The following is a 26,347-nucleotide window of genomic DNA, read 5'->3' on the forward strand; positions in this document are numbered from 1 at the left end:
CGCTTTCCTGTGTCAGGCCTGGGCCCTTCACTTTGGAAGCTGATGGCATGGATGATAGGCACGGAGGGGAGACAGGTGGGGAGGGCAGGTGTCTGAGAGATGAAATGTCGGTCACCCCAGAAACTCTCCCCTGAGGTTCTAAACACAGCTGGTTATATATTTAGGCGGATGGCTCTACTTTGGTCTGAACTGGCTGTCCTGATCATCCCCCTATCAGTGCAGGTTGGCTGAGGGGTCGTCTACGTGTCTTCTTTGGGTAGGCACTTGCAGAAAAAGGCGGGACAGGGTTGGCTGGTAGTCCGTAGGCACTAATTGACATATTGGGTGCAAACCTGCAGCCAAAGAACCACGTGTGTCTTTGTGGCCGTGTTAGGAGTTGCACTGGGGAGCCAGAGGGCTGATCTGAGCACTGACCAGGCCGGAAGAGTAGACGGGGTCATCTGCCCAGTCCTGTGCACGTGGCCCCTGGGAAGGAGGAGGAGTAAGACAGAGTGGCTCCAACAGAAGGCTCTGGGACTCAGACGAACCTGGCTTCCATCCTCGCTCTGCATTTGTGAGCATGTGACCTCGGGCAAGTGACTTAACCTCACAGAGCCTCAGTATCTTTATCTGTAAAATGGGCATAAATGACAGCCTCCGCCTTCCACGATTCTTATAAGAATTATATGAGAAAGTGTCTGTAGGGTGCCTGGCTCCTAGGCAGTGTATCTGATTTGGGAGAAGACTCCCTATTACTCCCAGTTCTGTCCTCACTCGGCATTTATTCCGGGCTATGGTCCCAGCTCCCAGTGACAAGTGGGGAAGATGGCTGTCCAGAGTCGGCCGTGATAACAGCCAGGCCAGAATGGCAGGCTCCCTGTTCATCTTGTAATCCTGTTTCCTGTCCCCCACACACCCGGTGACAGCTGGCCCAAGAGGGGGAAAAAGCAGGAGGAATGACATTTCCTCTAATTCCAACAGTTGGAAGAAGGGGAGAGGGCCGGACACGGACCTGCGCGTAGCCCACATAAATAACGTCTGGATTAGCTTGGCAAACGTCTGGACACTCACCCTATCTCTCCGAGCCCGCCTCTCTGCGTTTGGAAAATGCAGATGGTGTCTTAGTTGTTTTTCCACCGCTCATTTATGGGCTCTGGTTGCAGAAGCAAGAACCGCTTGTTATAAAAACGGGTGAGCTGTGGAAAAAGCACAAAAAAGAAGATGAAATTATTTTAAAATCCTGTCTCCAGCTGACCGATTAGAATATGTGCCCAGGTCGTTTCGAAAGGTTAATCCGCGGCTTAAGAAAACGTGTTACGCTAAACAAATAATATTTCCCAAATTGCGGGACCTCTAGCCTGGTGACAGATGGGAAGATTTTAGAAGGTATACAGACGTGGGAACATCAGGCAGATTTTTAGAGACAACGTTGCTTGGAATGAGAGTAAGTTCTGAGGAAGGAGCAAGGAGGGCGGGGGAGAGGTAAGGTTGATTATTTAAGGGAAAATAGTAATTAAATGAGAGTAGAACTGGTATAAAATTTTGGTGGACTTGTCAAGGTGATATGCAAGTAACAGAAATTGGAGAAATATCCCTAAATGCTCATCTTAACAAGAAAGGCGTGGGAGCTTTCGCTGTTTGAAATGACCTAGGCCCTGGTTTTCCATGATAGGTTGCTTTCTTTGACCTTTGCTTTAGTCTTTAAGCTGTGTTCAGGCAAGCTGTGAACTTCCTAAGAGTGGAAGGTACTAGACGCCAAGGCCGGGGCCCCTGGGGGAGGGGGTGGGAGTGATGGGGGGAGGGGCGGTGGAGGAAGGAGGGGAGGAGAGGCTGGGAGGGAGGCCTTGTGGGAAGAGGGGTCTGCGTGTGTTGGGAAGAAGGGTTTTCTGGGTTGGGTCAGGGTAGAAGCCGGCAGGGATCTGCAAGTCTGGAGGAAGGGTCAGAAAGTCTCCGAAAGCCCCCTGGGGTGGCACAGTGGAGGGGGAAAAAGGGGACAGTTGCTCCAAGAACGTGACATTCTCGAGACAGAAGGGACTAGAGGAGACAGCGTCTCTTCCAATTTTGCAGAAGGAGAAACTGAGGACTGGAGAGTCACTTACTTTTCCAGTGTCGGCTCTGTCAGTCTGTTATGTGGGAAGACATACCGATGAAGTGCTCATGCTGGGGCAGGTCTTCAGGCGGCAGAGGTGAATCAGACCCCAGAGGGGCAGCATCCCCGGGGAAGAAGGCTCCGTGGTTGGGCTCCCCCAACTCCACCCAGCCTCTACTTCCTCATCTGTAAAATGGGAGATAATTACAGAACTTACCTCCAGGGCTGTTGCGCGGGTGGAGGAGGTAATGCGTGTGTCCTGATGACTCTTGCTACATAACGGAGTATTCCCGGGTCTCCCTGGGGCTGGCTGGGAAGCCCTGGGCCGCAAGCTAGGCCATCCTCTCTCTCTGTATGTGAGGGTAGATCCGGGAAGAGCCAAAGCTCTAGAAACCACTTGCTCTGTGCCTCCACGGCTCGTTCAAGGGACGTGGAAGTGCAGACGACCTCAGTTCTGGCTGGTCGCCACTGTATGCAAGGCAAAGCATGAGGTAACACGAAACACTTTTATTTTGTTCATGGTTTGTGGGTCAGGAACTTAGAAAGGGGTCATCTGGGCCATCCCTGACTGCCTTCCGGTGTTGTCTGGGGTGGCAGGTAGCTGATGGCACCAGGCTGGATGTCCGGACTGGGACACTGCTGTCTCCCATGCTCCATGCTGGCTTTCGGCTGGGCTGTCAGCGGGGCTGTCTCCTGGAGCATGTGCACCCGGCCTGGCCAACACGGCCGGTCCCTGGGGAGTCAAACTCCTTCCACGGTTGTGGACTCCCCCCAAGACAACCAGGAAGAAGCGGCGAGGCTCTGTTCACCAGCCCTTGGAAACTGTAGCGTCCCTTCTGCTGCATTCTGGTGTTGAATGGGACTCAACCAAGGGGGGACCGAATTCCAGGGGCAGGGATTCCTCCTCTAGACAGAAGGAGAGTCAGAGTGTGTCCCCATATTTTAACACCATCCCCATAGGCATGGAAGCACTTGGCCCCACATCGGGCCCAGACGGGTTGATGTCAGGCATTGAGACGGGGTCCATGTCCTTGGGAAGCCAAAGGCCAGGGTGACGTGGCCAGGGCCACGCAGCTGGTCAGGGGGAAGAATCCTGGCCGTGAGCTTGGTTTCTTAGGAGGAGAGACTCATCTGCCTCTAAGTGATTTTTTTAAAATATTTTTAAAAAGATTTTATTTATTTATTTGACAGAGAGATCACAAGTAGGCAAAGAGGCAGGCAGGGAGAGAGGGGGAAGCAGGCACCCCGCTGAGCAGAGAGCCCAATTTGGGGCTCGATCCCAGGATCCTGGGATCATGACCTGAGCCGAAGGCAGAGGCTTAACCCACTGAGCCACCCAGGCGCCCCTCTAAGTGATTTTTATTGATCTCCATCTTCTTCCTCCAAGAAGGGCTGGGTTTCCTAATCAGGGTCCCTATTGAAAGTCCAATGAAAGCCAAGGACTGTCTGAAAAACTCACAAGATATAAATAGACAAAAATTTCAAACCACTTTAAGGGATTCAGGGTTCTGGGGCTCCCGAAAGGTTAAAAACCTTCCATTGGCACCACCCCTCCTTCTCGGGGCCTGGCTTCCTGATTCTAAATTAACGTTCAGTTCCTTAACCTCAAATGGTCACTTCTCAAATGGCTTCGCACTCTTGTATTCCCATGCTTGCGGTTAAAGGTAATCGGAATGCCCGGTTAATGAGCAGTGATTTCCAAGACAACATTCTGGAGATGGCATTAACTCCCTGCTTCTTGCCGAGCTTTTGGCTAGCCACACGGCTTCCCCCAGAGAAGTGTGAATTTACGGAAAACAAGAGGGGGTTGTGTTTGGGAAGCTGAGCCAGCCTAAGTTGCAAAATTGAGGTTTGTCCCAAGGGGTCTCACCTTGGCTCGAGGTTGTCTGTTGAGGATATGGAGGCTCAGAACAGCCCTCCCACCCCCCCCATCCTCTGCCCCAACCTCCCCCTCCCAGATAACTCCGCTAACAGACTAATTCCCCCTGTTAGTCTGCAACACTGTCCCCACCCTCCCCTCCCCCACCCGCTGCCCCAGCACCTACCTGCTCTTCAGGGACTGTGTCTGTGGGCAAATCACTCACTCACGTTTAAGCAGTGCTTCTCAGACTTTTGCAGACATTGAAATTACCTGGGGGCAGGGGAAGCTTGTTAAGAAAAGCAGATTTCTGGGTTTCATTCTCAGAGGTTCTGAATTGGTGGCTCTAGGGAGGGCTCAGAAACTACCCTTTGACAGGTTTTCTGATGGAGGGGTCCCCTGCTTGTACCTGGGTAGTCCCTGGGCTCCGCAGCATGAGCAAGGGCATTCAGGTAAATGCGTGAAACAGATCTGGAAATAGATCCCATGTGCTGGACTATTTTATAAAAAAATAACCTTTGCTCTAAGTGCTCAACCCTGGCTGAATATGAGAAGTGCCTACAGTGCTCCCCCAATGTTTTATTATGAAAAATGGAGGATCTGTAGAAAACATGAAGAATTGTACAGTGAACACCCACATACCCACTGCTTAGGTTCTGTAGTTAATATTTTGCTGTATATTTGTCCTATTATCCACCCATCCATCCATCCACCCATCCACCCATCCATCCATCCATCCACCCATCCATCCATCCACCCATCCCCTAGTCCATCCATCCAAACCCTGACCCATCCATCCATCTGTCTGTCCATCCAACCAGACATTCTCTAATCCATCCATCCATCTTCTTTCTTAAAGCGTTTCATACTGAGTGGCAGACATGAGTACATTCCACTCCTCTGTTCTTCTGCATGCGTATCATTAACTAAGATTCAATTTTTGCTCACAAATCTCCGTTTTAGGTAAAATTACATACGGTGAAATGCACAAATCTTAAGTGCACCGTTCACTTTTTAACAAATGCACATTCCTACAAAATCCAAGCCCCGTCATAATATAGAACATTCCCTTACCCCAGACATTTCCCTCATGCCCCGTCCCAGTTAATTCCTGCCTCCACACCCCCACCAGAAGCAATCCGTGTTTCAACCCTTTTTCTTTTGACTGTAAGTTAGTTTTGTCTGTTCAGAATTTTGTGTAAATGAACTCTTGCAGTGAGTCCTCTTTCTCCTGGGGAGATTTATTTTTTTCAAGGTTTTATTTATTATTATTATCTTTACATTCTATATTTTATATTTTTATAAATATTTATAAATATTTTATAAGTATGTGTATATTTACATATTTATATATAATATATTTTATAAGTATATATTTATGTAATATATTTTATAAATATGTAGTATATAATATATAACATATATAAATATCTATAAATATTTTATATTATAAAATAATATATCTTTTTATTATTTTGTTTTATTATTGTATATTCTATATTATTTTTATATTTTAATAAATATTTTATAATATTTATGAATATTATAATAATATCATATATTATTATTATTATTTACTTTTACTGTTTTTAGGTGGAGGGACCGATTTTTACGTTAGCACGTGGGCCGTTTAGCATTCCTGCAAGGGTGGTTGCTTTGGGGTGACTTTGCCAAGGTCGTGATTTGAACTAAAGGTCACCAGAAGCTGCTTGATTTTCTTCTGTGTGACCGAGGAGCCCCCAGGGCAGAACCAAGGCCTCAAGACCATCCCCTTCGGTACAGGAAGCAATTCGAGAAAGGTCTGTTAATCTGGACCCTTTCAGTCTTCCGTCCTCCAGAAAGACCCCAGCCAAACCTCGGAAAGTCCTCTCTACCTTCCCATCCTCCCTCCAAAATCATGAAAACAAACAAACAAAAAAGAAACTACTAAGACAGAGGCATGGTTAACCTTGTTAAAATTGCTACTTTTAGGAGACAGAACCAAAATGACGAGTTTCTGTCTGTTGTATCCCGTCATAGTTCTTGCTCTAGGCCTCACGACAAGGACGTGAGACGTGGGCCTCATGATTCCCTTCCTGTGAGTGGAGAGACTGAGGCCAAGGCTGACCTCATCCGTGCTCCGTGCAACGACCCAGGGCTTTCTCCGTGATTCTGGAGCTGCCCCTGTTGTGTTGCTCAAAGCTTTATTGAGTAGGTGATATGAGTGTGGACTTCTCCCTAGAAAAATTTACAAGTTCTAACTATCTAATATTTTGGGAGGGGAAAAGGGGGCTCATAGGCCATCTGGAGACCTTGCGATGTAAGAACTTCTGCTTCCGAATTGAATCCTGGGCAATCTGTAAGCTGGTGTCACACTGAGCCGTGCGTCCCAATATATGCTAAATCTTTCCCTGCATTGTATTGTTTTACAACACCAGGAGGCAGTGAGTCTTATCATTCCCATTTTACAGACAGAATACTGAGGCTCAGGGAAAGGTGGAACCGAGCCGGCTCCCCCCGTGGCCAGGTTTGACGCCAGGTACCGAAGTGAGGCACGTCCGACTTCAAACGCCCCACTCCACACAACCACCCACATGGTGAATTACCTAGAGATTTAACAAGGGAGCCCGGGCTCTCCGACCAAAGTTGCCGCAAGTGGGGGGGGGGGTGCTGCTTAAACCCATAGAGGGAGGCATCCTGGAATCTCTTGGCTCTCCTCGAATCCTACTGCCCTGGTGGGATCAGGGATCAGAAAATATTGATTTTCTTCTGTGTGACCGAGGAGCCCCCAGGGCAGAACCAAGGCCTCAAGACCATCCCCTTCGGTACAGGAAGCAATTCGAGAAAGGTCTGTTAATCTGGACCCTTTCAGTCTTCCGTCCTCCAGAAAGACCCCAGCCAAACCTCGGAAAGTCCTCTCTACCTTCCCATCCTCCCTCCAAAATCATGAAAACAAACAAACAAAAAAGAAACTACTAAGACAGAGGCATGGTTAACCTTGTTAAAATTGCTACTTTTAGGAGACAGAACCAAAATGAAAGGCATGCGGCTTCTCTGTGCACCCCGTTCTCACTATGCACTTCTCCAGCTTTGCGGGCTGCAGGGGAACTGAGTCCTAGAGCGACCCGTAAAGCACCGTAGACAGGAAAGAGGCAGCAATGAGGATCTGTCCCGAGCTCAGTCCGGCCCAGGCATCCCGCCACGCTAGATCAGAACAGCGTCCCGGAGCGAATTAGAAAGTTAGTCGTGAGCGCTCTTGTGGGATGATGGGGCCCCTTTCTGAATTTTAGTCGCAGATCAGGGTACTGGCCAGAGGAGGAACTCGCTCCAGGAGGACGGGGATCCTGAGTCCCAGCCCTGCCCCGCTCGGTCAATCGTTTGAGAGAGGCTGCCTGTCCTCGAGCGAGCCACCGCCCCCTGCCCCGCGCCCCCCCACCCCAGCACCCCGGCGCCCCTGCCACCTGCTCCCGTGAAAAGACCGATTCAGTCGGCCGCCGTGGAAAACGTTCTTGGGGGCGTTCGTTAGCTGGCGGCGGGCAGTTTGGCCGTGGATCTCAGTGTTCCCTTGTAATGTTTTACAACCCAGACCCGGCGACAATGGCGTCATTCACTGCACTCGCTCACGTGGAACAGAACGTGAGAGGGGGCCCGAGATGGGGAGAAGCCAGTCTGCGGGCTGCGACACCCCCGGGCAGAGCCGAGGTGCTGGGGGCCCTGGCTAGCATCGGCAGGGTTGCGGCCAACGGCAGAGACAGCGGTGGCTTGGGACATCCCGGTAACCTAAAAATGGCTCAGATGGTAGGATGGACAGATTGACCAGTAGCCCTTGACGTTGCCCATGCAGCCTGTGTCCTGCCGTCAGCCCCAGACGGCCTTATAGAACAGGGTGGCTCTGTCTCCCTGCTGCTCTGTGTTCCTCGTCGGTATGAAGGCGCCGTCCCAGGACCGAGTAGAAGTTCGCTGGCAAGAACTTGGGAATAGCGCTGATCCAGGGCCAAGCTCAGCTTTATCCTTTTCTTAGCTGTGCTATCTGGGGCCAGGTGCTTACCCTCTCTGAGCCACAATGTCTTTACCTCTAAGTGTCGCTAACCCTGCCAACAAAGTGTGCTGGTTGCCCAGAGGGAACGCGCGTGAGTCGACCAGCAGAGCGGCTGGAGCCTTGAGAAAGCACCAGAGACCAAGGCTGAGGAGGAGTTGGAGGTGGGGGACAAGGATGGGAATTAGTCTGAGAAAAAGAGCTCTCTGTTGCCGCCTCTCTTCCCAGACATGCAGGAGCTTCTCCACTTTTCCTTTGCTTCCTTTGTGCCCTGGATTCCTCGCTAATGCTCGCGAGCTGCAGGGCCAGAGTCTGTCTTCACAAGCGCGGTCGACAGAGGGTCGCACGGCCACAGGTCGTGTTCCTTGGGTCAGGGAGCCCGGAAGATGCCCACAGCCCGTGTGATTGCCGTGTTCTCCTCCCTCTGCCTCTGTAGCCCCGCGCTGGTAGAGAACACACTTCACCCTTGCACGCACCCATTTTGACACCTGTCCGATGGACCTGGGGACGTGCTCCTCCTGATTGACAGCGGCGAGGGCGTTGCCAGCGCCCTGGGGAAAAACAAGCTGCGAGGGACGAGTGGTTATTGGGATAATACGGCTTTCCCACTTCTGTGAGTGTTACTAATCAAAAGCAGGATTTGGCCTTTCCAGAGAGTAATTTTGCAATTTGGCAGCGCTGGAAGGGAGAATTCCGCGGAGTCCATTGATACATTCTCTTGTAAAATCCCTCAGCCAATTTTTCCCCCCCTGTGGTGGTGGCGGGGGGGAGTTGTTTTCTTTAATTAAAAAAAAAAAACAAACGTCCCCATTAAGAATATAAAACTAAAAGAGATTTCCCCTTTCCTGTTGGAGCTCCGGCAGCTTGGTTCTGGAACTAAGCGGCCCAAATGGATTTGCCAGCGAGATTGGACAACTTTTAATAATGTTTTATTATTATTATTATAATCTCCCGCCTCCTCCTTCTTCTTCTTCTTCTTTTTTTTTTTTTTTTTTTTTTCCATTACGTAGCTGGAGCCACAGAGAGGACTGTAAAGTGAACTTCATTCCTTTCAGACTTCTGGCCCCAGGGGGAGATTTGGAGTAGTGTGGCTGCTCAGGATAGTTCCAGCTTTGGTTCAGAGGTGGTACATGCCACAGGAAAGCTCCGCCGGGGGACCCCCGGGTGTCGTGAGGGCCCTGTAGCCTCATGGAAACTTGGCAGACGCTCCGTGTGCCCTATTTGGCTACTCTGATGTGCTTTTGCATGACAGGCAGGGGCCGGTCTGGAGATGGTTGCCCCCCGAGGGGTGGGAAAAGCAGGAGAGGAATCGTGGGCCCTGAGCACCCTGCTCCTCTACGGGTTTATTTGCATCCTAGAAATGGAAAAAAAAAATCATCAGGAGCATGCCTAGGAGTAGCGGTTAGAATCCTGATTGTGTCAGTTTTAGCTCTGGGACCATGGGTGAGCTGGTGACCTCCCAAGGCCTTGGTGGCCTCATCCCAGAATGTGGGGACAAAACCTACTTCATAGGGTCTCAGAAAGGATGGAAAGGGCCAGTGAAGCAGCCCTCATGCCATGTTAGATGTCGTGTTCTTGGTACCTGACCTGATTTCAGGAGGACTTTTAAGGCATAAAAAAAAAGTAGGTTTATGGCAAAAGTCACAACTAAGTTGGGGATTTGCTGATACGTTATTTCTTCTAGGGAGACGTTCTTACTTAGGTGGTTTGGTGCCATGGGCCTCTCTGGTGGTCCAGTGGACCTTATGGGTCCCCTGTCTCAGAATAATATGGTGAAAGGCAACCTATTAAATGCATAGATGGCCAAAAGCAAACCAGCGATCCTGAAACGTAGTCATCAAAATGTTCTTCGACGGCGATGTGGAGTTACGTGTGCTTCCTACATGCCTTAAATAACGGGATCTAGCAGCAGGTCCTAAAGGACTGTAATTTTGAAGCCGTGATAAGCACAAATGGTATCTTGAGGCATGTGCAGCAGCTGGGTGGAAATGAAATTACTTCGTTTCTGTTGATGACAGTCGCTACCACTGCTAATGCAGCCGTGGCTTGTTGCCTACATTTGGAGCAGAAAGGAACGCTCAATTTCAGTTCAAGATTAGTGAAAATAAAGACGTCATTTTAAAAATCCAAATTTAGACCCTTCCGTTTTCCCCTGAGTAAAGACCTCCCAAGTCAGGGAGACAGGCTATGGGACTGCTTCCCCTGAGAAATTCTGTGGGCTGAAAGTGTGAGTCATTTTTGTGAAGGCGCGATAGAAGTTTCTACCAAGTGCCAGGTATTTTCTAGGGCATCTGGTGGGATCTTTTCAACAGTCTCGTCAGGCTCAGAGAGGTTGGGTGCTTCATCCGAGGCCACACAGCGTTAGCTGGCGGATCTTTTAGAGAACACATGCCTTCCCAAATCCAGAACCTTCCTTCTTTCCACTACATCCAGATTCTTAACTATGTGAATAGAAATCAGGGTCCAGTGGGTTCTTCAGGGATAGGAAGGTATTGGTGTGTGTGTGGGGGTACTCGGAGTAGAAGGTGCGGTTTCTCCGCATTATCTTAGCATTTTCCTCGTTTCACAGACCTGCTTTATCTGAGCTCACTGGGTTAGCGAGAATGTTGGGCTGGGTGTGCTACAGCTTCAGGCATGGGGGCTGGGTCAAGGACTCATTTCCGGGGCGTTTTATGAAGACTGGGCATTTCCTGGAAGTAGCAGCTTCTCTGCATTTCCACGTGACTTGGAATCAGATTCAAGTCCTGTTCTCCCCCACCCACCTGCAAGTAGTCTTCTTGGGAGAAGCGTGAGGAGGGCTTTGAATATCTTCCTCTTTAAAAAAAAAAAAAAGATTTTATCTATTTATTTATTTGAGAGAGAGAATGAGAGAGAGAGAGTGTGAGAGGGGAGAAGATCAGAGGGAGAAGCCGACTCCCCATGTTGCTGGGAGCCCAATGTGGGACTCGATCCTGGGACTACAGGATCATGACCTGAGCTGAAGGCAGTTGCTTAACCAGCTGAGCCACTCAGGCGGCATCCAGTATTTTTGTCTTCGTCTTTGTTTTACTTTTCACCCAAACAGGGCTCCGCTTTGCACAAAACTGTAAGTGCCCTTAAAGTTTTCCCACATCCCCAGTTCCTGAGGGAAGCCCTGGCAGTTTTCGTAAGTTAGACACTGTTCCTTGTCCTCCTGCCTTGGTTTGTCTTACATAGCTTTCTGCATCCCTGTACGGACAGTCTTCAGATTCTTTTTGAACCCTGTATAATATTCCATTCTCCACACTGTCAGAGTTGACTTAACCACTCATTCATGAAGGCGTTTAGGCTGTTTCTTGTTTTTTCCCTATGACAGACAGTGCTGCAGAGAGAAGCCTCATGCTTATGTCCCTGCACACAGACTTGGACAACTTTTTTTTTTTTTTTCAAGATTTTATTTTTTTTAAAATAGAATAAGAGTGAGAGAGAGAGAGAACGGGAGTGCAAGAGTGGGGCTCGATCCCCGGACCCTGGGACCATGACCCGAGCTGAAGGCAGACAATTAACCAACTGAGCCACCCAGGCACCCCTGACTTGAACAACTTCTTAGGAAAATGTATAGTAATTGGATTGCTGCATCTGGGTATTGTGTGATTTTAAGAAAGGGGCTGCTATCCCGTTGCCTTCCAGAAAAGAGCTGGGTCACCCCTCCGACCGCCTGCACGGTGTAACTGTGATTCTCCTGCCCACAATTTCCGCTTTGGCAGCCCCCTCCCCTGCCTGGATGAACGTGTGCTCTAGGCCAGACCATTCTCCTCTTAGGTGTGTGTGTGCGAAAGCTTCTCTCGCTTCTCCCTTTGGTCTTGGAGCCACCCCTCCTTCCAGGTCCTCTACAGACTCCCACTCTGACCCTCCCACCCACCTGGCTTCCAGTGGGGGGTCCTGGGACTGCTGAGCACCCCTCCCTCCTTCCTGGGGAAGCTTCTGTTGCAGACCCCTAGCCCTCATGAGGAAGAGAGTGGGAATACTGGTCTGAAAGCTGAATGCAAGGACCTGTGGGTGGTGTCTCCTAAAAGGGTGAGGAACCACATGTTGAGCCCTTGGGAGGATGTTATTGAGAGGACGTGACTGGGTTTTATTCTGCTTGGTTCACCTACTCAGACCACCGAGGCTCCGAAGGGCACACAGTCTGTAAGTGATGGAGATGGGACGTAATCTGGATCTGCCTAATCTTAGATCCCATGCTCTGTGCTCTGTTTCCTTTGTCTTTGCCCTTCCTTCTTCCTTTCTTTCTCTCTCACCCTCTCTTTCTCTCTGCCCCCACTCTCTCAAAATAATGGCGTAATGAGGATGCTTCCCCTTTGTGGAGCACTTGCTCTGTTCAGTCTTTCACACGTATTAATTCATTTCTTGTCTCAGCAACGCTTTGAACTGGGGATTTTTACTAGCCCTATTCCACAGATGGGAAAACCAAGGCATGGAGGAGAAGTTAAATATTAATGTCTGTGGTGACAAATACAGCCACTCAAAAGGAAATTCGAAGGCACGGGCAGCAAACTCCCCAGATGAGGGTAACGGGGGATCATACCTGAGTATCCTAGGTGGTCAGTGACTTCTTCACTAAGGTTGGATGAAGACCTCAGCCCTGTTTTATTTATTTATTTATCTATTTATTTATTTATTTAAGATTTTATTTATTTATTTGATAGACAGAGATCACAAGTAGGCAGAGAGGCAGGCAGAGAGAGAGGAGGAAGCAGGCTCCCCACGGAGCAGAGAGCCCGATGTGGGGCTCGATCCCAGAACCCTGAGATCATGACCTGAGCCGAAGGCAGAGACTTTAACCCACTGAGCCACCCAGGTGCTCCCTTAGCCCTGTCTTAAAGATGGAAACCCAGAAGTTCAGTCTAAGTGACTACTCAGCTCTTCTAGCTTTTGAATTAGGGAATTCAAAGACATATACATTAGGTTGAAGTATTTCAAAATGCCATGTGAAGAGGGGTTCTTCATGGGAGATGATCATTTGGTTTTCGGCATGCACATAGAACTGTTCATAAGCCTACTTGCCTAATGTATAAGTCATGAAAAATTAGTGCGTGAATATGTGTGTCTGTCATATTCGGTGTATTCGGGTATAATTGGATCATGGTGCTCATCAAAGACTCCTTTGTTTCTTATCCTGTGATGCATTTCTGGTGGATTCTTTGACCCTTTGGTTCCGCCTGCGGGGGGGATCTCTATCAGGGCACTGATCAATGTTATTTCCCATCTTCTCTCTTTCAGTAAAGAATATCCCGTGGTTCCCAGGAGCACAGTAAGACAAAAAGTAGCCTCCAATCACAGTCCTTTCAGCAGTGAGCCTCGAGCTCTCTCTGCCTCATCCAACTTGGGGTCCCAGTACCAGTGCGAGAATGGTGTGTCTGGCCCCTCCCAGGACCTCCTGCCCCCACCCAACCCATACCCACTGCCCCAGGAGCACGGTCAGATTTACCATTGCACCAAGAGGAAAGGTGAGTGTGACGATCTTTTTCTGTGTTTCCTTCTTTTCCTTGGGGGAAAAAAGTACACTTATGTATTTGAAAAATGTAAGCAATATAAAAATACATGGGAATTGTAAGAAATTCAAACTGTTCAGTAAAAGTAAAGGATCTTCCTTTGACATGTCTCCTTCAGTTCTGGGGCCCCTTCCTTGGGGAAAACCGTTCAGTCCTGTTTAATGCGCTCACACGTATGCACATGTGTGCACGTGTGCAGAGACACATAAAAATAGTTGTTTCTGCTTTTAAAGCGATTCTTTTTTTTTTTTAAGATTTTATTTATTTATTTGACAGAGAGAGATCACAGTAGGCAGAGAGGCAGGCAGAGAGAGGGGGAAGCAGGCTCCCTGCTAAGCAGAGAGCCGGACGTGGGACTTGATCCCAGGACCCTGAGATCATGACCTGAGCCGAAGGCAGTGGCTTAACCCACTGAGCCACCCAGGCGCCCCTGTTTCTGCTTTTAACAGTTGATATTAGACTGTTTTGCAACTTGGGTTCTGAAGCTCAAGAATACATTGTAGATGATCTTTCCATGAACGTAGAGCTGCCTCGTGCTTTTTTTTAGCTGCTGAAGAGGAAGCAGAGTTTGTGTTCACTGCCACGAGTGGGCAAAGGTGGCTGATTCTCGAATTTCTGGGTGTATTATAAGCTAGGCTGCAGGAAGCCTTCTTGTAGTTGGATGTGCTTTGGTTTATGTGCTAGGGTTTCTCTTAGGTGGGTGGATTCTGAGCTCTTCTCTCCTTTCCAGATCAAAAACAAAATCAAAGAAAAAAAAATGGAAAAGAAAATCCCAGCCGATCTTCTCTCTCTTGCATTTTGTCTTTAAGTTTAGTTAAAATTCCGTCTGAGACCCTTCATTGTCTTCTTTGCCAAATGAGATATGGGTGGCTTTTCCTAAGTCATCTGAGTCGAGGGCTGTAACACCAAAGGACATTTCTGGTGGCACATTTTTTGAGCCAGAGTCGAAGCAGATGCAGTTGAGTTCGGCTTGATAGAACAGTCACTTGTGTGAACAGCAGACCAGCGCGGGGAGGACAGCGTGGGCGACAGGGCCCGACGGCACAGGCTCAGGTATCAACTCTGCCACCAGCTTCTCGGGTGACCTCAGCCAGTCGTCCTGGCCTCTCTGTGCCTCATTTTCCCACATTGTCAACAGTGCTTGAGTTCCCGAGAGCGCCTGATACCCAGCCAGCGCCCAGTGTTTGTCAGGTCTGATTGTGGGCTCCAGGCAGAGCATCCACAGAGGAAGAGCGTGCTGTTCCTGAGTGAAGTTTTGAGAAAGCAGATATGGAGGGGATATCGTACAATGGGGATGAATCCCACCTTTGCCATTTGCAGATTTTTATGATTAGGGGCAAATTCCTTAACTGCTCTAAGCCTTTTTTTTTTTTCTAATCTGTAGATTTGGTCTCATGATTGCACCTGTGCCTTAGGCATGGTGTGAAGATGTCATGAAAGGGTGCTTGCCATAGTTAGCACAGGGTTGACCCAATAATCAGTTACTGGTTTGCTCCGGCAGGCCCAAATCTTAGTCTTTAAGAGTGGCCTGTCATACCTCCCAGCCTCCGTGGCCAACTCGATGCCTTTAGAAGTCCTGTGCCCAGTGTCTGAAACAGTGACCGCTTCTTCCTTCTCTCCCTCCTCCCCTCCTTTTATCCCTCCTAGCCCTTGTCTTCCTCTTCTTTCTCCTTCTTCCTCCTCCTCTTCCTCCTCCTCCTTCTCCCTCTTCTTCTTCGTCTTTGTCTTTATTTTCTAAGTCAGCTCATAAGAACTGATGGACACGGATCCTGCGGCAGTCTTCTCGGAGCTGAGGTTACTTGAGGAAAGTAACACAGTCTGACTATTTGACATTTACCCATCTCCCATTTTGAAGGAGGGAAGGGCTGTCCTTGGTTCAAGCCTGGGACTGGGAGCTGACCCAGGGGAGGCTGAGTTTCCGGACCTCACCTGAAGCCTATCCAAGCTCCTTGAATTTTGACATTCTGTACAATATTATCACCTCCACAGGCCCCCTGGCCCAGCTCCCAGCGTGTCTACTGCTGCCTAGGCTGGAGACCAGAGGCCTGCAAACATGCCCGCCTCTTCAGGCAGGAGCCAGGGGTTAAGGATGTCCCCTGGGGCCTAGGTACCTGCACGAAGTTTCTGGTCTATGTCCCATTGAAGGGAAGCCCTGCCTAGGTTCTGTGCCCCAGCCTTTCAACAACACTACTGAGTAGGTGCTATTATTCACCCACTTTACAAACAGCGAAACTGAGGCTCAGAAAGCAAAAATCATGGGCTGTTGGTTCCCGAAGGTAGGATTTGAACCCATGCCTGGTCTGCAGGCTCTGTCTGAGCTCCGAGTCCCATTGTAGACGGACCTCGTTACCTTTGCTTATCAGCCATAATCCCCCAAACGCCATCTTTCACTAGAGATTGGTCTGGAGACTAAGTCAAATGTACTGCTTAAGAGCTCACCAGGTTTGAATTAGGGAGTTCCATCAGTTAAATTCAGGCCAGCCCAAAAGAAGGGAAGGAAGAAGTTAAAAAGCATCCAGGTGCTTTTTAAGTCTCAGCATTTACAGCAGCATCGTTGCAAAGGTTTTCTCCTAGAAGGTGGTGTGAGGTGGCTTTAGGGGGTGAATTCTTCGGATGGCAGGATCCTCAGGTGAGCTCAGGGTCAGCTTGAGGCCGCCACTGGGGACACCGGACTCGGTGGCTGGTCTGCCGCGGGACATCCCGGCAGCCGAGGCTTTCCAGAAATGTGGCCATGGGCAAGCTGCTCGCATTCTCGGCCTCAGTTCTCTTTGCTGTAAAATGAGGATCTCAGCAGCACCTCCCCTGTAGGGTCATGATGAGATGGGAACCAGGGGGTCCATGCAAAACCCCAGAACAGTGTCTGATCCAGAAGTGCCCAGCGCACGTTATCCGGCCACCGGAAGCTCACGGTTGCAGGCGGGTCAGATGTATAATTACATATGGTGATGCGACTGCTTGATTATGTGGGTGATCGGACGGTATGGAGGAGATAGAGAGCTTGCTGATGCCTATGGTGCAGGGCGGGGAGGCAGGAACGGGGGATCAGGGAGGATTTAAGCCAGGATCTGCAGAGCGGGACCCAGATGGAAATACAGGGGAGATGGCTGAGGATCCAGGCAGAGAGAAGGGTATGGGTGCAGCCCCTGAGAAGACGGGGAGCCAGCCCCCCCCGGGGGAGCAGACACAAGGGCAGTGTGGCTGAAACGCAATGAAGGGAAGGGGAGGCAGATGAGCTACAGAGAAAGGCAGGAGCCAGTGCCCTGCTAGCCCTTGTAAGCCATTTTAAGGACTTTAGATTAAAAAAAAAAAAAAAAAGATTATTTATTAGAGAGAGAGAGAGAGAAAGTTCACATGAGCTGGGGGAGGAGCAGGGGGAAAGGACCAGCAGACGCCGTGCTGAGCAGGGAGCCCGATGCGGGGCTCGATCCTAGGACCCTGAGATCATGACCTGAGCCCAAACCAAGCATCGGAGAGTCAAACGACTGAGCTACCCAGTTAGATTTTATCCTAACACCAACAGGCAGCCCTCGGAGGGGTTTCAACCCGTGAGGGACATGATGAGGTTTCTGTTTGGAAGCTGGCATTTTGCTGTGCTGGGTGGGTGGGTGCGTGGCGGGGGGGGGGGGTAGGGGGGACGAAGATGGGCTCCAGAGCTCTGCTGAGAGGCTGTCGCGGGCTGCGAGGTGGGAAATGATGGCGCTCAGCCCTGGGTGTGGTGCCAGGGGCTGGAGGTGTGGGTACAATCAGTCCCCAGGGCCCATTGCCCGTAACAAGGGGAAGAATGGCCCCTTTCCACAGAGGTGGAAACTGAGGCTCAGAGGGACTGAGTGATTTGTCCTGAGTGGTCCTGCCCGGGGTTCAAGCCACGGTCCGTGCATTCGGGGTGCCTGGGGTGTGCACCGTGCAGGAACCCTTTCAGCTTGCCACAAACCTCTGCCCGTCCCTCCTCCCTCCACCCCCCAAAGGGCGCTCCCAGGGACAGGGAACGTTCCAGCAGAGCTCCGTCTGTCCCGGTGCCTCAGAGACGACAAAAAGCAATTCATCATCAGCCTCCATTGTAAGGTGATAAAGAATCAGCAAGGTTTCCTTCCAGTTTGGGATTCCCGTGAAGTGATGGCTCCATGGGTGGCTTCCCCCCTCCCCCCCCCGCCCCCTCTTGGGGCCCCTGCCTGCCCCACTATCTGACTTCCCCTCATTGTCTGTCTCCTTTCCAAGGAGCCCAGGAGGCAGGCCCAGTGAAATGTCAAAGGGCCAGGCAAGTCGGAGGGCTTCTCGTGTTTGGACCCGGCTGTCTCCAAACTATCTCTCCCGAAGGAGGGAACCCAAAGAGCCGGGAAGGTCTTTTATCAATGCCACTCAATCAGATCCAGGACCCCGGGTCCTGGGAGAGCACTCATCTGTCTTTCTTTCCTCCTCCCACCCTGATAACCGCTCCATACCCCCCCAACCTTAGAAATCCAGAGGCAACCCAAATAAAGATTTGAACAAAGCCATCTACTGCCCTGGCTATTCAAAAGGAAGTCAGGGGAGTGGGAGAGGAAGGGGGTTCTGTGGGGTGCGTTTGGTCAGTGCTGGGTGCTTTTTAGAGCAATTTCACATTGTTTTCTTCACTGGATCCTCATTCCAGCTCCTGAGCTGGGGCGGGGGTGTCTTCCATCCCCAATTTGCGGGTGTATAACGGGGGACCAAGAGGTTGGATTGGCTTCCTAAGGTCGTGTGGCTGGTGAGTGGCGATCTGGGATGCCTTCGTGGAATTAATATTGGCTGAGCATCTCCTTTGCCCCGGACACTGTCCCAAGTGCATGGGATAAAGGAACAGCAAGGGGGCGAAGGCTCCTGCTCTCCCCAAACTTGTGTTCTCATTGAGGGGACAGATAATAAGGAAATAAAGAAATGTCATGATTTTCAGTTGGTGGTTCAGTGAGAGTTGGACCTGAGTCTTTTGATTCCCCATTCAGGATCTTCTCACAATACTGATTCAGTCTGGCCCACTTTGAGCTAAAATCTCACACTACAGAGATGCACACGCCCTTCATGCATCCTTCTGTCCATCCACGCATCTAACCATCCATCCACCCATCAGGTCAAGGTTACCATCTTTTCCTCTTTTCTGGAAAGTGAGTTTCACGAAAGCCGAAAGGCTAGACTGTCCTTCAGAAAGAGCTGTGACGGTGACTGGGTGCTGTGACCCAGAAGGCCCGAATCATAGTTCCACTTCTGACTTTGCCAAAGGTCACCCAACCAAGGAATGGTAGTTCAACAGGATTTTTTATCCAAATGAACCCAGTCGGCAAGCGAAATGACCCATTTGGGAATAGTGACAATATTTGCTTAATGGGATGAGCAATATAAAAGCAGTCTTGTGAGTTTTCCTGCTCTGGGACCTCCCCAGGCACCTTCAAGCCCTGGACAGTCCCCAGAGCCATCTGTCTGATCTTCTAAGAGGGAACAGAGAGGAGACCCATGTTACTCGGACAGATAAGATCTGCATACTTATCATCTCCATTCCTGCAAGAAATTAAAGCATTATCCCCCTACTTAGTCAAGCACTAAGATTGGGATATGGTGCAGTGATCTACCCAAGGCCACATAGCCAAGGAGAACCAGAGATAGGCCCTAAAATCTGTGCTCTGGATTGATCATTAAAGCCATTCATCCAGAATCAGAAACCACTAGAAAAATGCAAGGGGCCGGGATATTTCCCAGTGCTATGCGGTGCTCAGAATCAGGAAGAGCTTTCTTGGTATTCAACAGACTCAGTTGGGTTCAGGACAGGTGGAATGTAATGGACCACTCTTACTACACACCTTTCCGGGACTGAACTGTGGGCCCGTCTCATGGAAGACTTGATGCTTGACTACCCGTTCCCCAACTGTGGAAGGTAAACACGGCTCGGCTGGGAAAGAGAGCTTTGCTGTTGACCGGTTATCGGGCTCCCAGTAAAGAGAAAGGAACCGAAACCGTGACCAAAACAAACACAGGGATTCCATCCCAACCATTGATCACCACCGACCTGAAATTTGGATCCATGCTTTGGAATTTCTTTACAACGTGATGAGGTCCAAGAGGAATTTGAGAACACTCGGGACCCGCTTTCATGAATAAGCCAGACTTTTGCTTTTCTTAGGACTCCGCATCAGATCTTTGGGTTATTAAAGACTGGAATGTGTAATTTTACGATTTTCCAAAATGTGCTCCGGCCTTTTTCATATTATTCTTCCTTTTTTCGCTTGTAACAAATCTGGAAGGGGATCAGAAACTCGGGAATGGTTCATTTGCCTTGTTTTTTTTCTCTTGCCAAGGGTACCCTGCAGCTGTACTCTTGATTATTGAAAAGGGGAAACGCCCTGGTTAAATGGAAAACCCAAAGGTTATGATTCTAGCAACAATGGAAACATTCAGATTTATGGATCCGGGGCGTGGGGGGGGGGTTGTTGTGTGTGTGGGGGTGGCTGGGTTGGAAGGAAGCACGGAAGCACGAGGTGACTGAGGGAGGAGGTGGGGAGGACAGAAAAAGTCGAGCGTAACAACATCTTCAGGACACCAAAGACAAATGCCCTGTTGAAAGGTGGAAAAAGTGGCTACCAGCTCATCTGGCTATCTTCACACATCTCAACGGTTGGCATGATGTGTTTAAAGCACCTGGAAGAGAGGCCACATTTTTGGCTTTTATTCTGGACAAATGTTTGGTCGTCCTATGGGGCCCAGATGTGTCCCAGAAAAGATTCTTGCTGAAAATAAACATGCTCGCTGGGAGGTGGGTACAGTCCCAGCCTGGATGGGTTTACATGGGGTCAGAGTCTTCACCCACCTGTGGGTGTCACTCCGGGCGTGATGCCCATGGAAGGATTCCACGGAACCCAAACCCAAGCTCTCCTACTTGAGTTGGGGAGCTGTTTTAAAATCTGGTGCAAAACCAAAGGACTCACTGTGGGGTGAAGCTTTATATGCAAGGCCCACCTCCCCTTCACCACCTGTCAGCCTCCTGCCGCGTCACTGCTCAGGGTGAGATGGAGAGGGTCCCCCCTTCCCACCTCCAAGTGCACTGAGCTGGACTTTGGCTCATTATTGGCCGCTCTGGGCCCAGTACCTGGCACCTGGGAGCGGCTCAGTACATCTCTGTTGGAGAACTAGGTGAGTGGCATTCGGTGTGAGAAATCAAGAGAGCTAGAAGCAACGTGCCATTGGTAAGGAAAGCAGACTTGGCTTGGATTCCAGTCCACGCTCCTTTCTAGTTCCGTGACCTTGGGAAGGTCACTTCTCTGAGTTCGGTTTCTGCCTCTGTGACAGGCCACCTGGAGGAATTACTGTGAGATCAGGCATCGGGGAAGGATCTGGGGACTCGCCCGAGCTCCCGTCCATCTGTCCATCTGTGCACTTGTCCCTCTGTCCGTCCGTCTGTTGCACAGATACTCAGTGCGTGCCCTTCTGTGTAGCCTGGTCTCGAAGAGTAGAGACTCCTGCCTAATTCGATGACTTGAATTCTGGCTCAGTAGGAGCTCAGTACATAATAAGGATGATCTTCTCCTCTTAGTCCCATGTCCTGCCCCCAGGCCACTGACCATCACCGCAGAGGTGCAGGAGCGCCCAGTGTTTCCTTTTCTTCACACCCCGCCCCCCAACAACAGACCTTCGCAGGCGCAGGCACGCATTGATTCGAAAGAGACTGGGAGAGGAGGACAGAAAAATCTCCAGGCTGGGGAATAAAATTCCAGCAAAGGAATGAATCTGTGGGACATTTACACCTTGCTGGAAACTCTTAAGATGGCTTCCCTGAAGGAAACACCTGGAGGCGTGTTACTCTGTATCAGGTCTGCCGAGAGACTGACTGGTGGTGTTTCCCTTGCAGCAAGAGCTGCTTTTGTTGACAGAGATCAGGAGATTTACGGGCTTGATTTATTGAATTCTTAGCGGCCCGGTGAGGTAAGTATTATTGACTTGGATTCAGACATGCTGAGCGCAGGTCTCAGGGCGGAGGCCTGTGGCTTCTCACAGAGAGGAAGTAGGAGAACCAGACTGAAACCCAGATGCGTCTACACTTCTTAACTTAGGGTCTGGATTTGAGGGGATCCCTGAGCTCCCAAAAGTGCATGCAAAGCTGTGCTGGGCACATGGATGGTTTTTAAAACGTTGTGTTATTTTGGAGAGAGCCCAGCCCTTCCCAAAGGAGGCAGTGACCCTGACTAGTCACGGAAGACCGTCTTTCAGGGACGGAATGATCTCCACGGCCCTGTACCGGGGACTCGCTGGTGTCTGGGGGAAGGGAAGTGACTTTTTCAATAAAGAAATGGTGACCTGTTAGGTTGTACCAGCTCTAAGTGATATTAACCGGGACTTGCCGACACAGACATCAGGGAAGGATCTGGGGACTCGTCCGAGCTCCCATCCATCTGTGCACTTGTCCCTCTGTCCGTCCGTCTGTTGCACAGATACTCAGCGCGTGCCCTTGTGTGTAGCCTGGTCTCGAAGAGCAGGGACTCCTGCCTAATTCGATGACTTGAATTCTGACACCCCCGCCCCCAACCCCGATCCATTGTTTAGCAGCTGCGTAACTCAGACCTTGGGCAAGTTGCTTGACTTCTCTGGTCTTCTGTTTTGTGATCTGCAAAGTGGGGACCCTCACAGAGCCCACCCCATGGGGTTGCTGGGCCGGCTGTCTGGGGTCCCTTCCGGAGAGCGCTTCGGACAGCACCAGGCAGAGTAAACGCCGTTTGTGTGCCTTCATACTGTAATCGTGGACGGTATTATTCTTGCTTTGGTTCCTAGGTATGTTCTGGATTCTGGGGGATACCGTGGTGGGGAGCACAGACCATGTCCCGCCTTCGTGGCATGTGCACACCAGGGCAGAGGGAAGACAGCAGGCATCTTTACGTTCTGGGTGTTGTCTGCTCCCGAGCCCTGGCCTCGGTGCTCAGTCTGTGTTCCAGTATCCCTTTGTCAGCACGTCCCTCTGTAGCCTCCTTTTCGTGCTAGAGATGAAACGGAGCTCAGGAAGGTCAAAGTCTTCGCTCAAAGTCTCCACTGTTACTGATCAGAATGGGGGCTAGTCCCCCCCACCCCCACTTGGGGAAGGGGTCCTTGAGTCCGTGGCCACGTCCGCCTCTAGCCCCGGCCTCACTGGTCTCTATCCTCCTGTCTCTGCAGATGAAGAATGTTCCACCACGGACCATCCCTACAAGAAGCCCTACATGGAGACGTCGCCCAGCGAGGAGGACCCCTTCTACCGGGCCGGCTACCCCCAGCAGCAGGGCCTGAGCGCCTCCTACAGGACAGAGTCAGCACAGCGGCAGGCCTGCATGTACGCCAGCGCCCCGCCCCCCAGCGAGCCGGTGCCCAGCCTGGAGGACCTCAGCTGCAACACATGGCCCAGCGTGCCTTCCTACAGCAGCTGCACGGTGGCCACGGTGCAGCCCATGGACAGGCTCCCCTACCAGCACTTCTCGGCCCACTTCGCCTCGGGGCCTCTGGTCCCCCGGCTGGCTGGCATGGCCAACCACGGCTCCCCACAGCTCGGAGAGGGGATGTTCCAGCACCAGACCTCCGTGGCCCACCAGCCTGTGGTCAGGCAGTGTGGGCCGCAGACTGGCCTGCCATCGCCCGGCGGCCTGCAGCCCTCCGAGTTCCTCTATTCTCACGGCGTGCCACGGACCCTGTCCCCGCACCAGTATCACTCGGTGCATGGGGTTGGCATGGTGCCAGAGTGGAGTGAGAACAGCTAAAGCGAGACCTGCTTCCTCGCAGACAGTGGCTAGAGAGAGAGAAGAGAGAGAGAGAGAGAGAGGGAGGGAGAGACAGTAGCAGAGAGAAACCCCACGGACGACAGTTTTCATTTCCTTATTCAAGTCTTCACCCATGAGAGCGCTGATCTAATCAGCCGCTGGAAACCACAATTCAAAAAATGTGACTTTGTTTTTCCGTCTCAAAACCAACCGAGACGAGATGAGCCCCCACCGCTGCCCCCACCCCACCCAGCCCCATGACCACCGCACTCATTGGCCGGCCATGTTCACACCACCTCCAGATGTCCTCCGGGATTCCTTCTTTCGGTCTCCAGAAAGCCTTGCCTTATCGAGTGTTTTAGCCGAATGGTGTAGTTGGAGTCCTCCCTGTCTTGGTGTTAATGTTGACATTGTTATATAATAAATAATAATATATTTTTTTTCCTTTCAATTTTCTTAATGGGACCCAGTCCCTTATTTCGGGGGAGGTCTGAGGCAAGTGTGTTTCAAAATATGTACTTGTGGGGATCCCCCCACAAATATACCACCCCTGAAACCTAAATTTTGCCACCCTGCCCTTGACTAAGTAATGACTACCTCTACCATGTGACGTTCCTGAAAAGGTTCCCCAGGTCCCGGCTTTTGTCCGATTTTTTTCCTCCGTTGCCCATCATCTTGGGGCCCAGCGTGGCCCTCTCCTAACGCTGACCACCTTCTGGCCTCCTATCTCCCTTGGCCCTCCCGTCTTCCCAGCTCTGTGTCTTTCCAACCGTCTGTCGCTAAAACGTGGCCTATAGCTTCCCGACCGGAAAGCTTGCTTTGAAAAACTTGAAAAGCCCTGGTTTACATGTGGGCAGAACTGTGATAAAGCAAGAAGCAACCTCTGTGCTGACAAGCATTGCAAAGAGGCCAAAATAAATATTGGTCCTGATAAAACACAAAGCCAGCCCAAGCTTCCAGACTTCCATCACCGGCGACCCGCCCCGGATGCCAGGCAAAGCCCAATGTTCCTACAGAAGAGGCCAGACCTGCTCGCTGATTGGTTCTCCCCAAAGAAGTCACACCGACACCAGATGCCGACACCAAACTGTGGTTATTGAAAGCAGAAAACAGTATAAAAAAAAAAAATAAGCGTGTAAGTAAAACGTTATTGCAGGGTTCTTCAGAGGTAATATTTTACTGGTACTATTTATTTATAAATAGGAGTTCTAATTAAGTAATAACATGAAATGAAATCCAGCATGGGAGCTGGCCAAGAGCTTTTAATTTTATTAATACTCAAAACCAAGTTTGCGTTTTCTTTTTTTTTTTTTTTCCGAATGTGCTTTGCTTTCTTGATTAAAAAAAAAAAATTTTTTTTTTAAACCGACCCTAATAAAGAGAACAGGGTAATATGTGAGGCTAAGTATGTCCCAGTACGTGTGAGTGTGTAAGTATGTTTGTACGTGAGTGTCTTCATGCGATTATGTCTTTTTATGTTGCTAAGGGGTGGGGTGAGAATTAAGTACTCGTTTCGTATATTTGTGTGCCAATTAATGCCTAATAAATACCATGTGCTTAAAAAAGTACAAGGGACTTGAATACCCTTCTTTTCCCCCTGTTCTTTTTACCGACCGAATAGAGGAGAAGTTAGTTGGAGGACGTGGGAAGAAGTTGTCTTGCGGGTATAATTCTGACCCCATCTTCTTTCTTCTGCTGGTTTCAGGGAATATTTGGAATCCTGTACTTGAGTGTAATGGAGCTGAATATGTTTCTCTCCTGGCTTATATCCCTGAGATGGAGTTATTTTCTTTCATTGGATTTATGACAGTGTTAAAAAAGCAAGATCATCAGGAATCTCAACTGACCAAAAATATTGGTCAGATTTTCTATAACACCTAGTACTTGATTTCCTGAAGGATCTGTTTCTTTAAATTGGTTGCAGAAATCAAGTGTTTCGGAGGTCCCCAATGAAGCAACCGTTGGGACCTTCGATGGCTATTTATTTAAAACCCCCAAATTTAAGATTTGTGAGTTTGTCCTGTATGATACATATAAGACAGGGCACAGCAGCAGAATTGTAAGTAAATTCATGCTGCTGTTTTGAAAAGTTTTTGTGATTTCAATGCCCGCACCTTTGAAATGATCAAGAACCATCAGATATGACACATCCCCTTGAAACAGGAACAACTGGATAGTTGATTACAAATTATTCATTGAATCAGGTCCTCCTGAAAGCTTTCCTAGGCAAAGAACTCCCAAGACATGTAAGTTAATGATCAAGAAATGACAATTCAACTTCTTGTAGGTACAGTGGAGAAACTAGGTCAATGACATCCTTGTTCCCACAGAGAATGAATTAGTAAAATTTCACTGAATAAATTCTGACTGTACCCTAAATGAGCATTTGTTCTGATGGATTAAGGGGAAAAAAGGTTGCGCTTGAAAAAATTACCTTCCAAAACTCATTTACCAATGATACAAGGTAGCCAGTCTTATTTTTTCACAAGAACATCAGAAGAATACTGAGTTAGCACCCCTCAGGCACAACGATCAAACAGTTGTTACCAATGGAACATCACTAAAAACGTGCTCACCGCAAATTTCATAGGCCAGAGAAGGGACTTTTTTTTTTTTTCTTTTTGAGAAGGGACATCTTGTTCCATCACAGATGGTCGGTCACTTCTTTGGGTTTCAAACAATGGTTACAAATTGACTGAATTGAACCTACCACTGAATTGGTAGGTTTAAGGATGTCACATGCAAATATTCATGTAGTTTATTACTGTTTAGGTGTCAAAAGCCATGGTGTAAATTGTTATATTCCTATAGTATATTTAGTGAATGTTTCTTCTGGACTGGACATGTGTAAATGCTGAGGACACAGTAGTGAACAAGGTGATAGAGGTTGTATCCTTCTGGAGTGTATGGTTTAGTGAGAGAAACAGCCTTTAGGTAACCTGTGTCATCAGTGGATTGCAAAGGCAAGAAGACCAATGAAGGCAGCATGCATGATGTCATAAAGGGACAAGACAAGGAGTCCTAACTTGGTCTGGAGGAGGTGTCTTCTGAATTGAGCCCTGAAGGTTGGGTAGGAATTAGCCAGATGAAAAGTTGGGAGGAAAAGCATTTCAGGCAGAGGGGATAGCTTGTGCAAAGGTCCTGAGGCAGAAATGGTGTTGAAGGAATGAGCTG

General features: G+C 49.6%; 1 protein-coding gene across 4 annotated transcripts in view; it reads left to right on the plus strand.

The window, feature by feature from the left end:
• TBX5 (T-box transcription factor 5) overlaps window positions 1-24,744 on the plus strand; it is a 48,230-nt gene extending 23,486 nt beyond the window's left edge. For all 4 annotated transcript variants that reach the window (XM_082700132.1, XM_082700130.1, XM_082700131.1 and 1 more), the window contains 2 exons: window positions 13,183-13,409; window positions 22,599-24,744. In XM_082700132.1, coding sequence (XP_082556258.1) covers window positions 13,183-13,409; window positions 22,599-23,173 — 802 coding nt within the window. In that variant the 3' untranslated portion in view covers window positions 23,174-24,744. The remainder of the gene's footprint in view (window positions 1-13,182; window positions 13,410-22,598) is intronic.
• The last annotated feature ends 1,603 nt before the right edge of the window (window positions 24,745-26,347 follow it).

Source organism: Mustela nivalis, assembly GCF_964662115.1.
Source record: "Mustela nivalis genome assembly, chromosome: 14".
Taxonomy (NCBI): Eukaryota; Metazoa; Chordata; class Mammalia; order Carnivora; family Mustelidae; genus Mustela; species Mustela nivalis.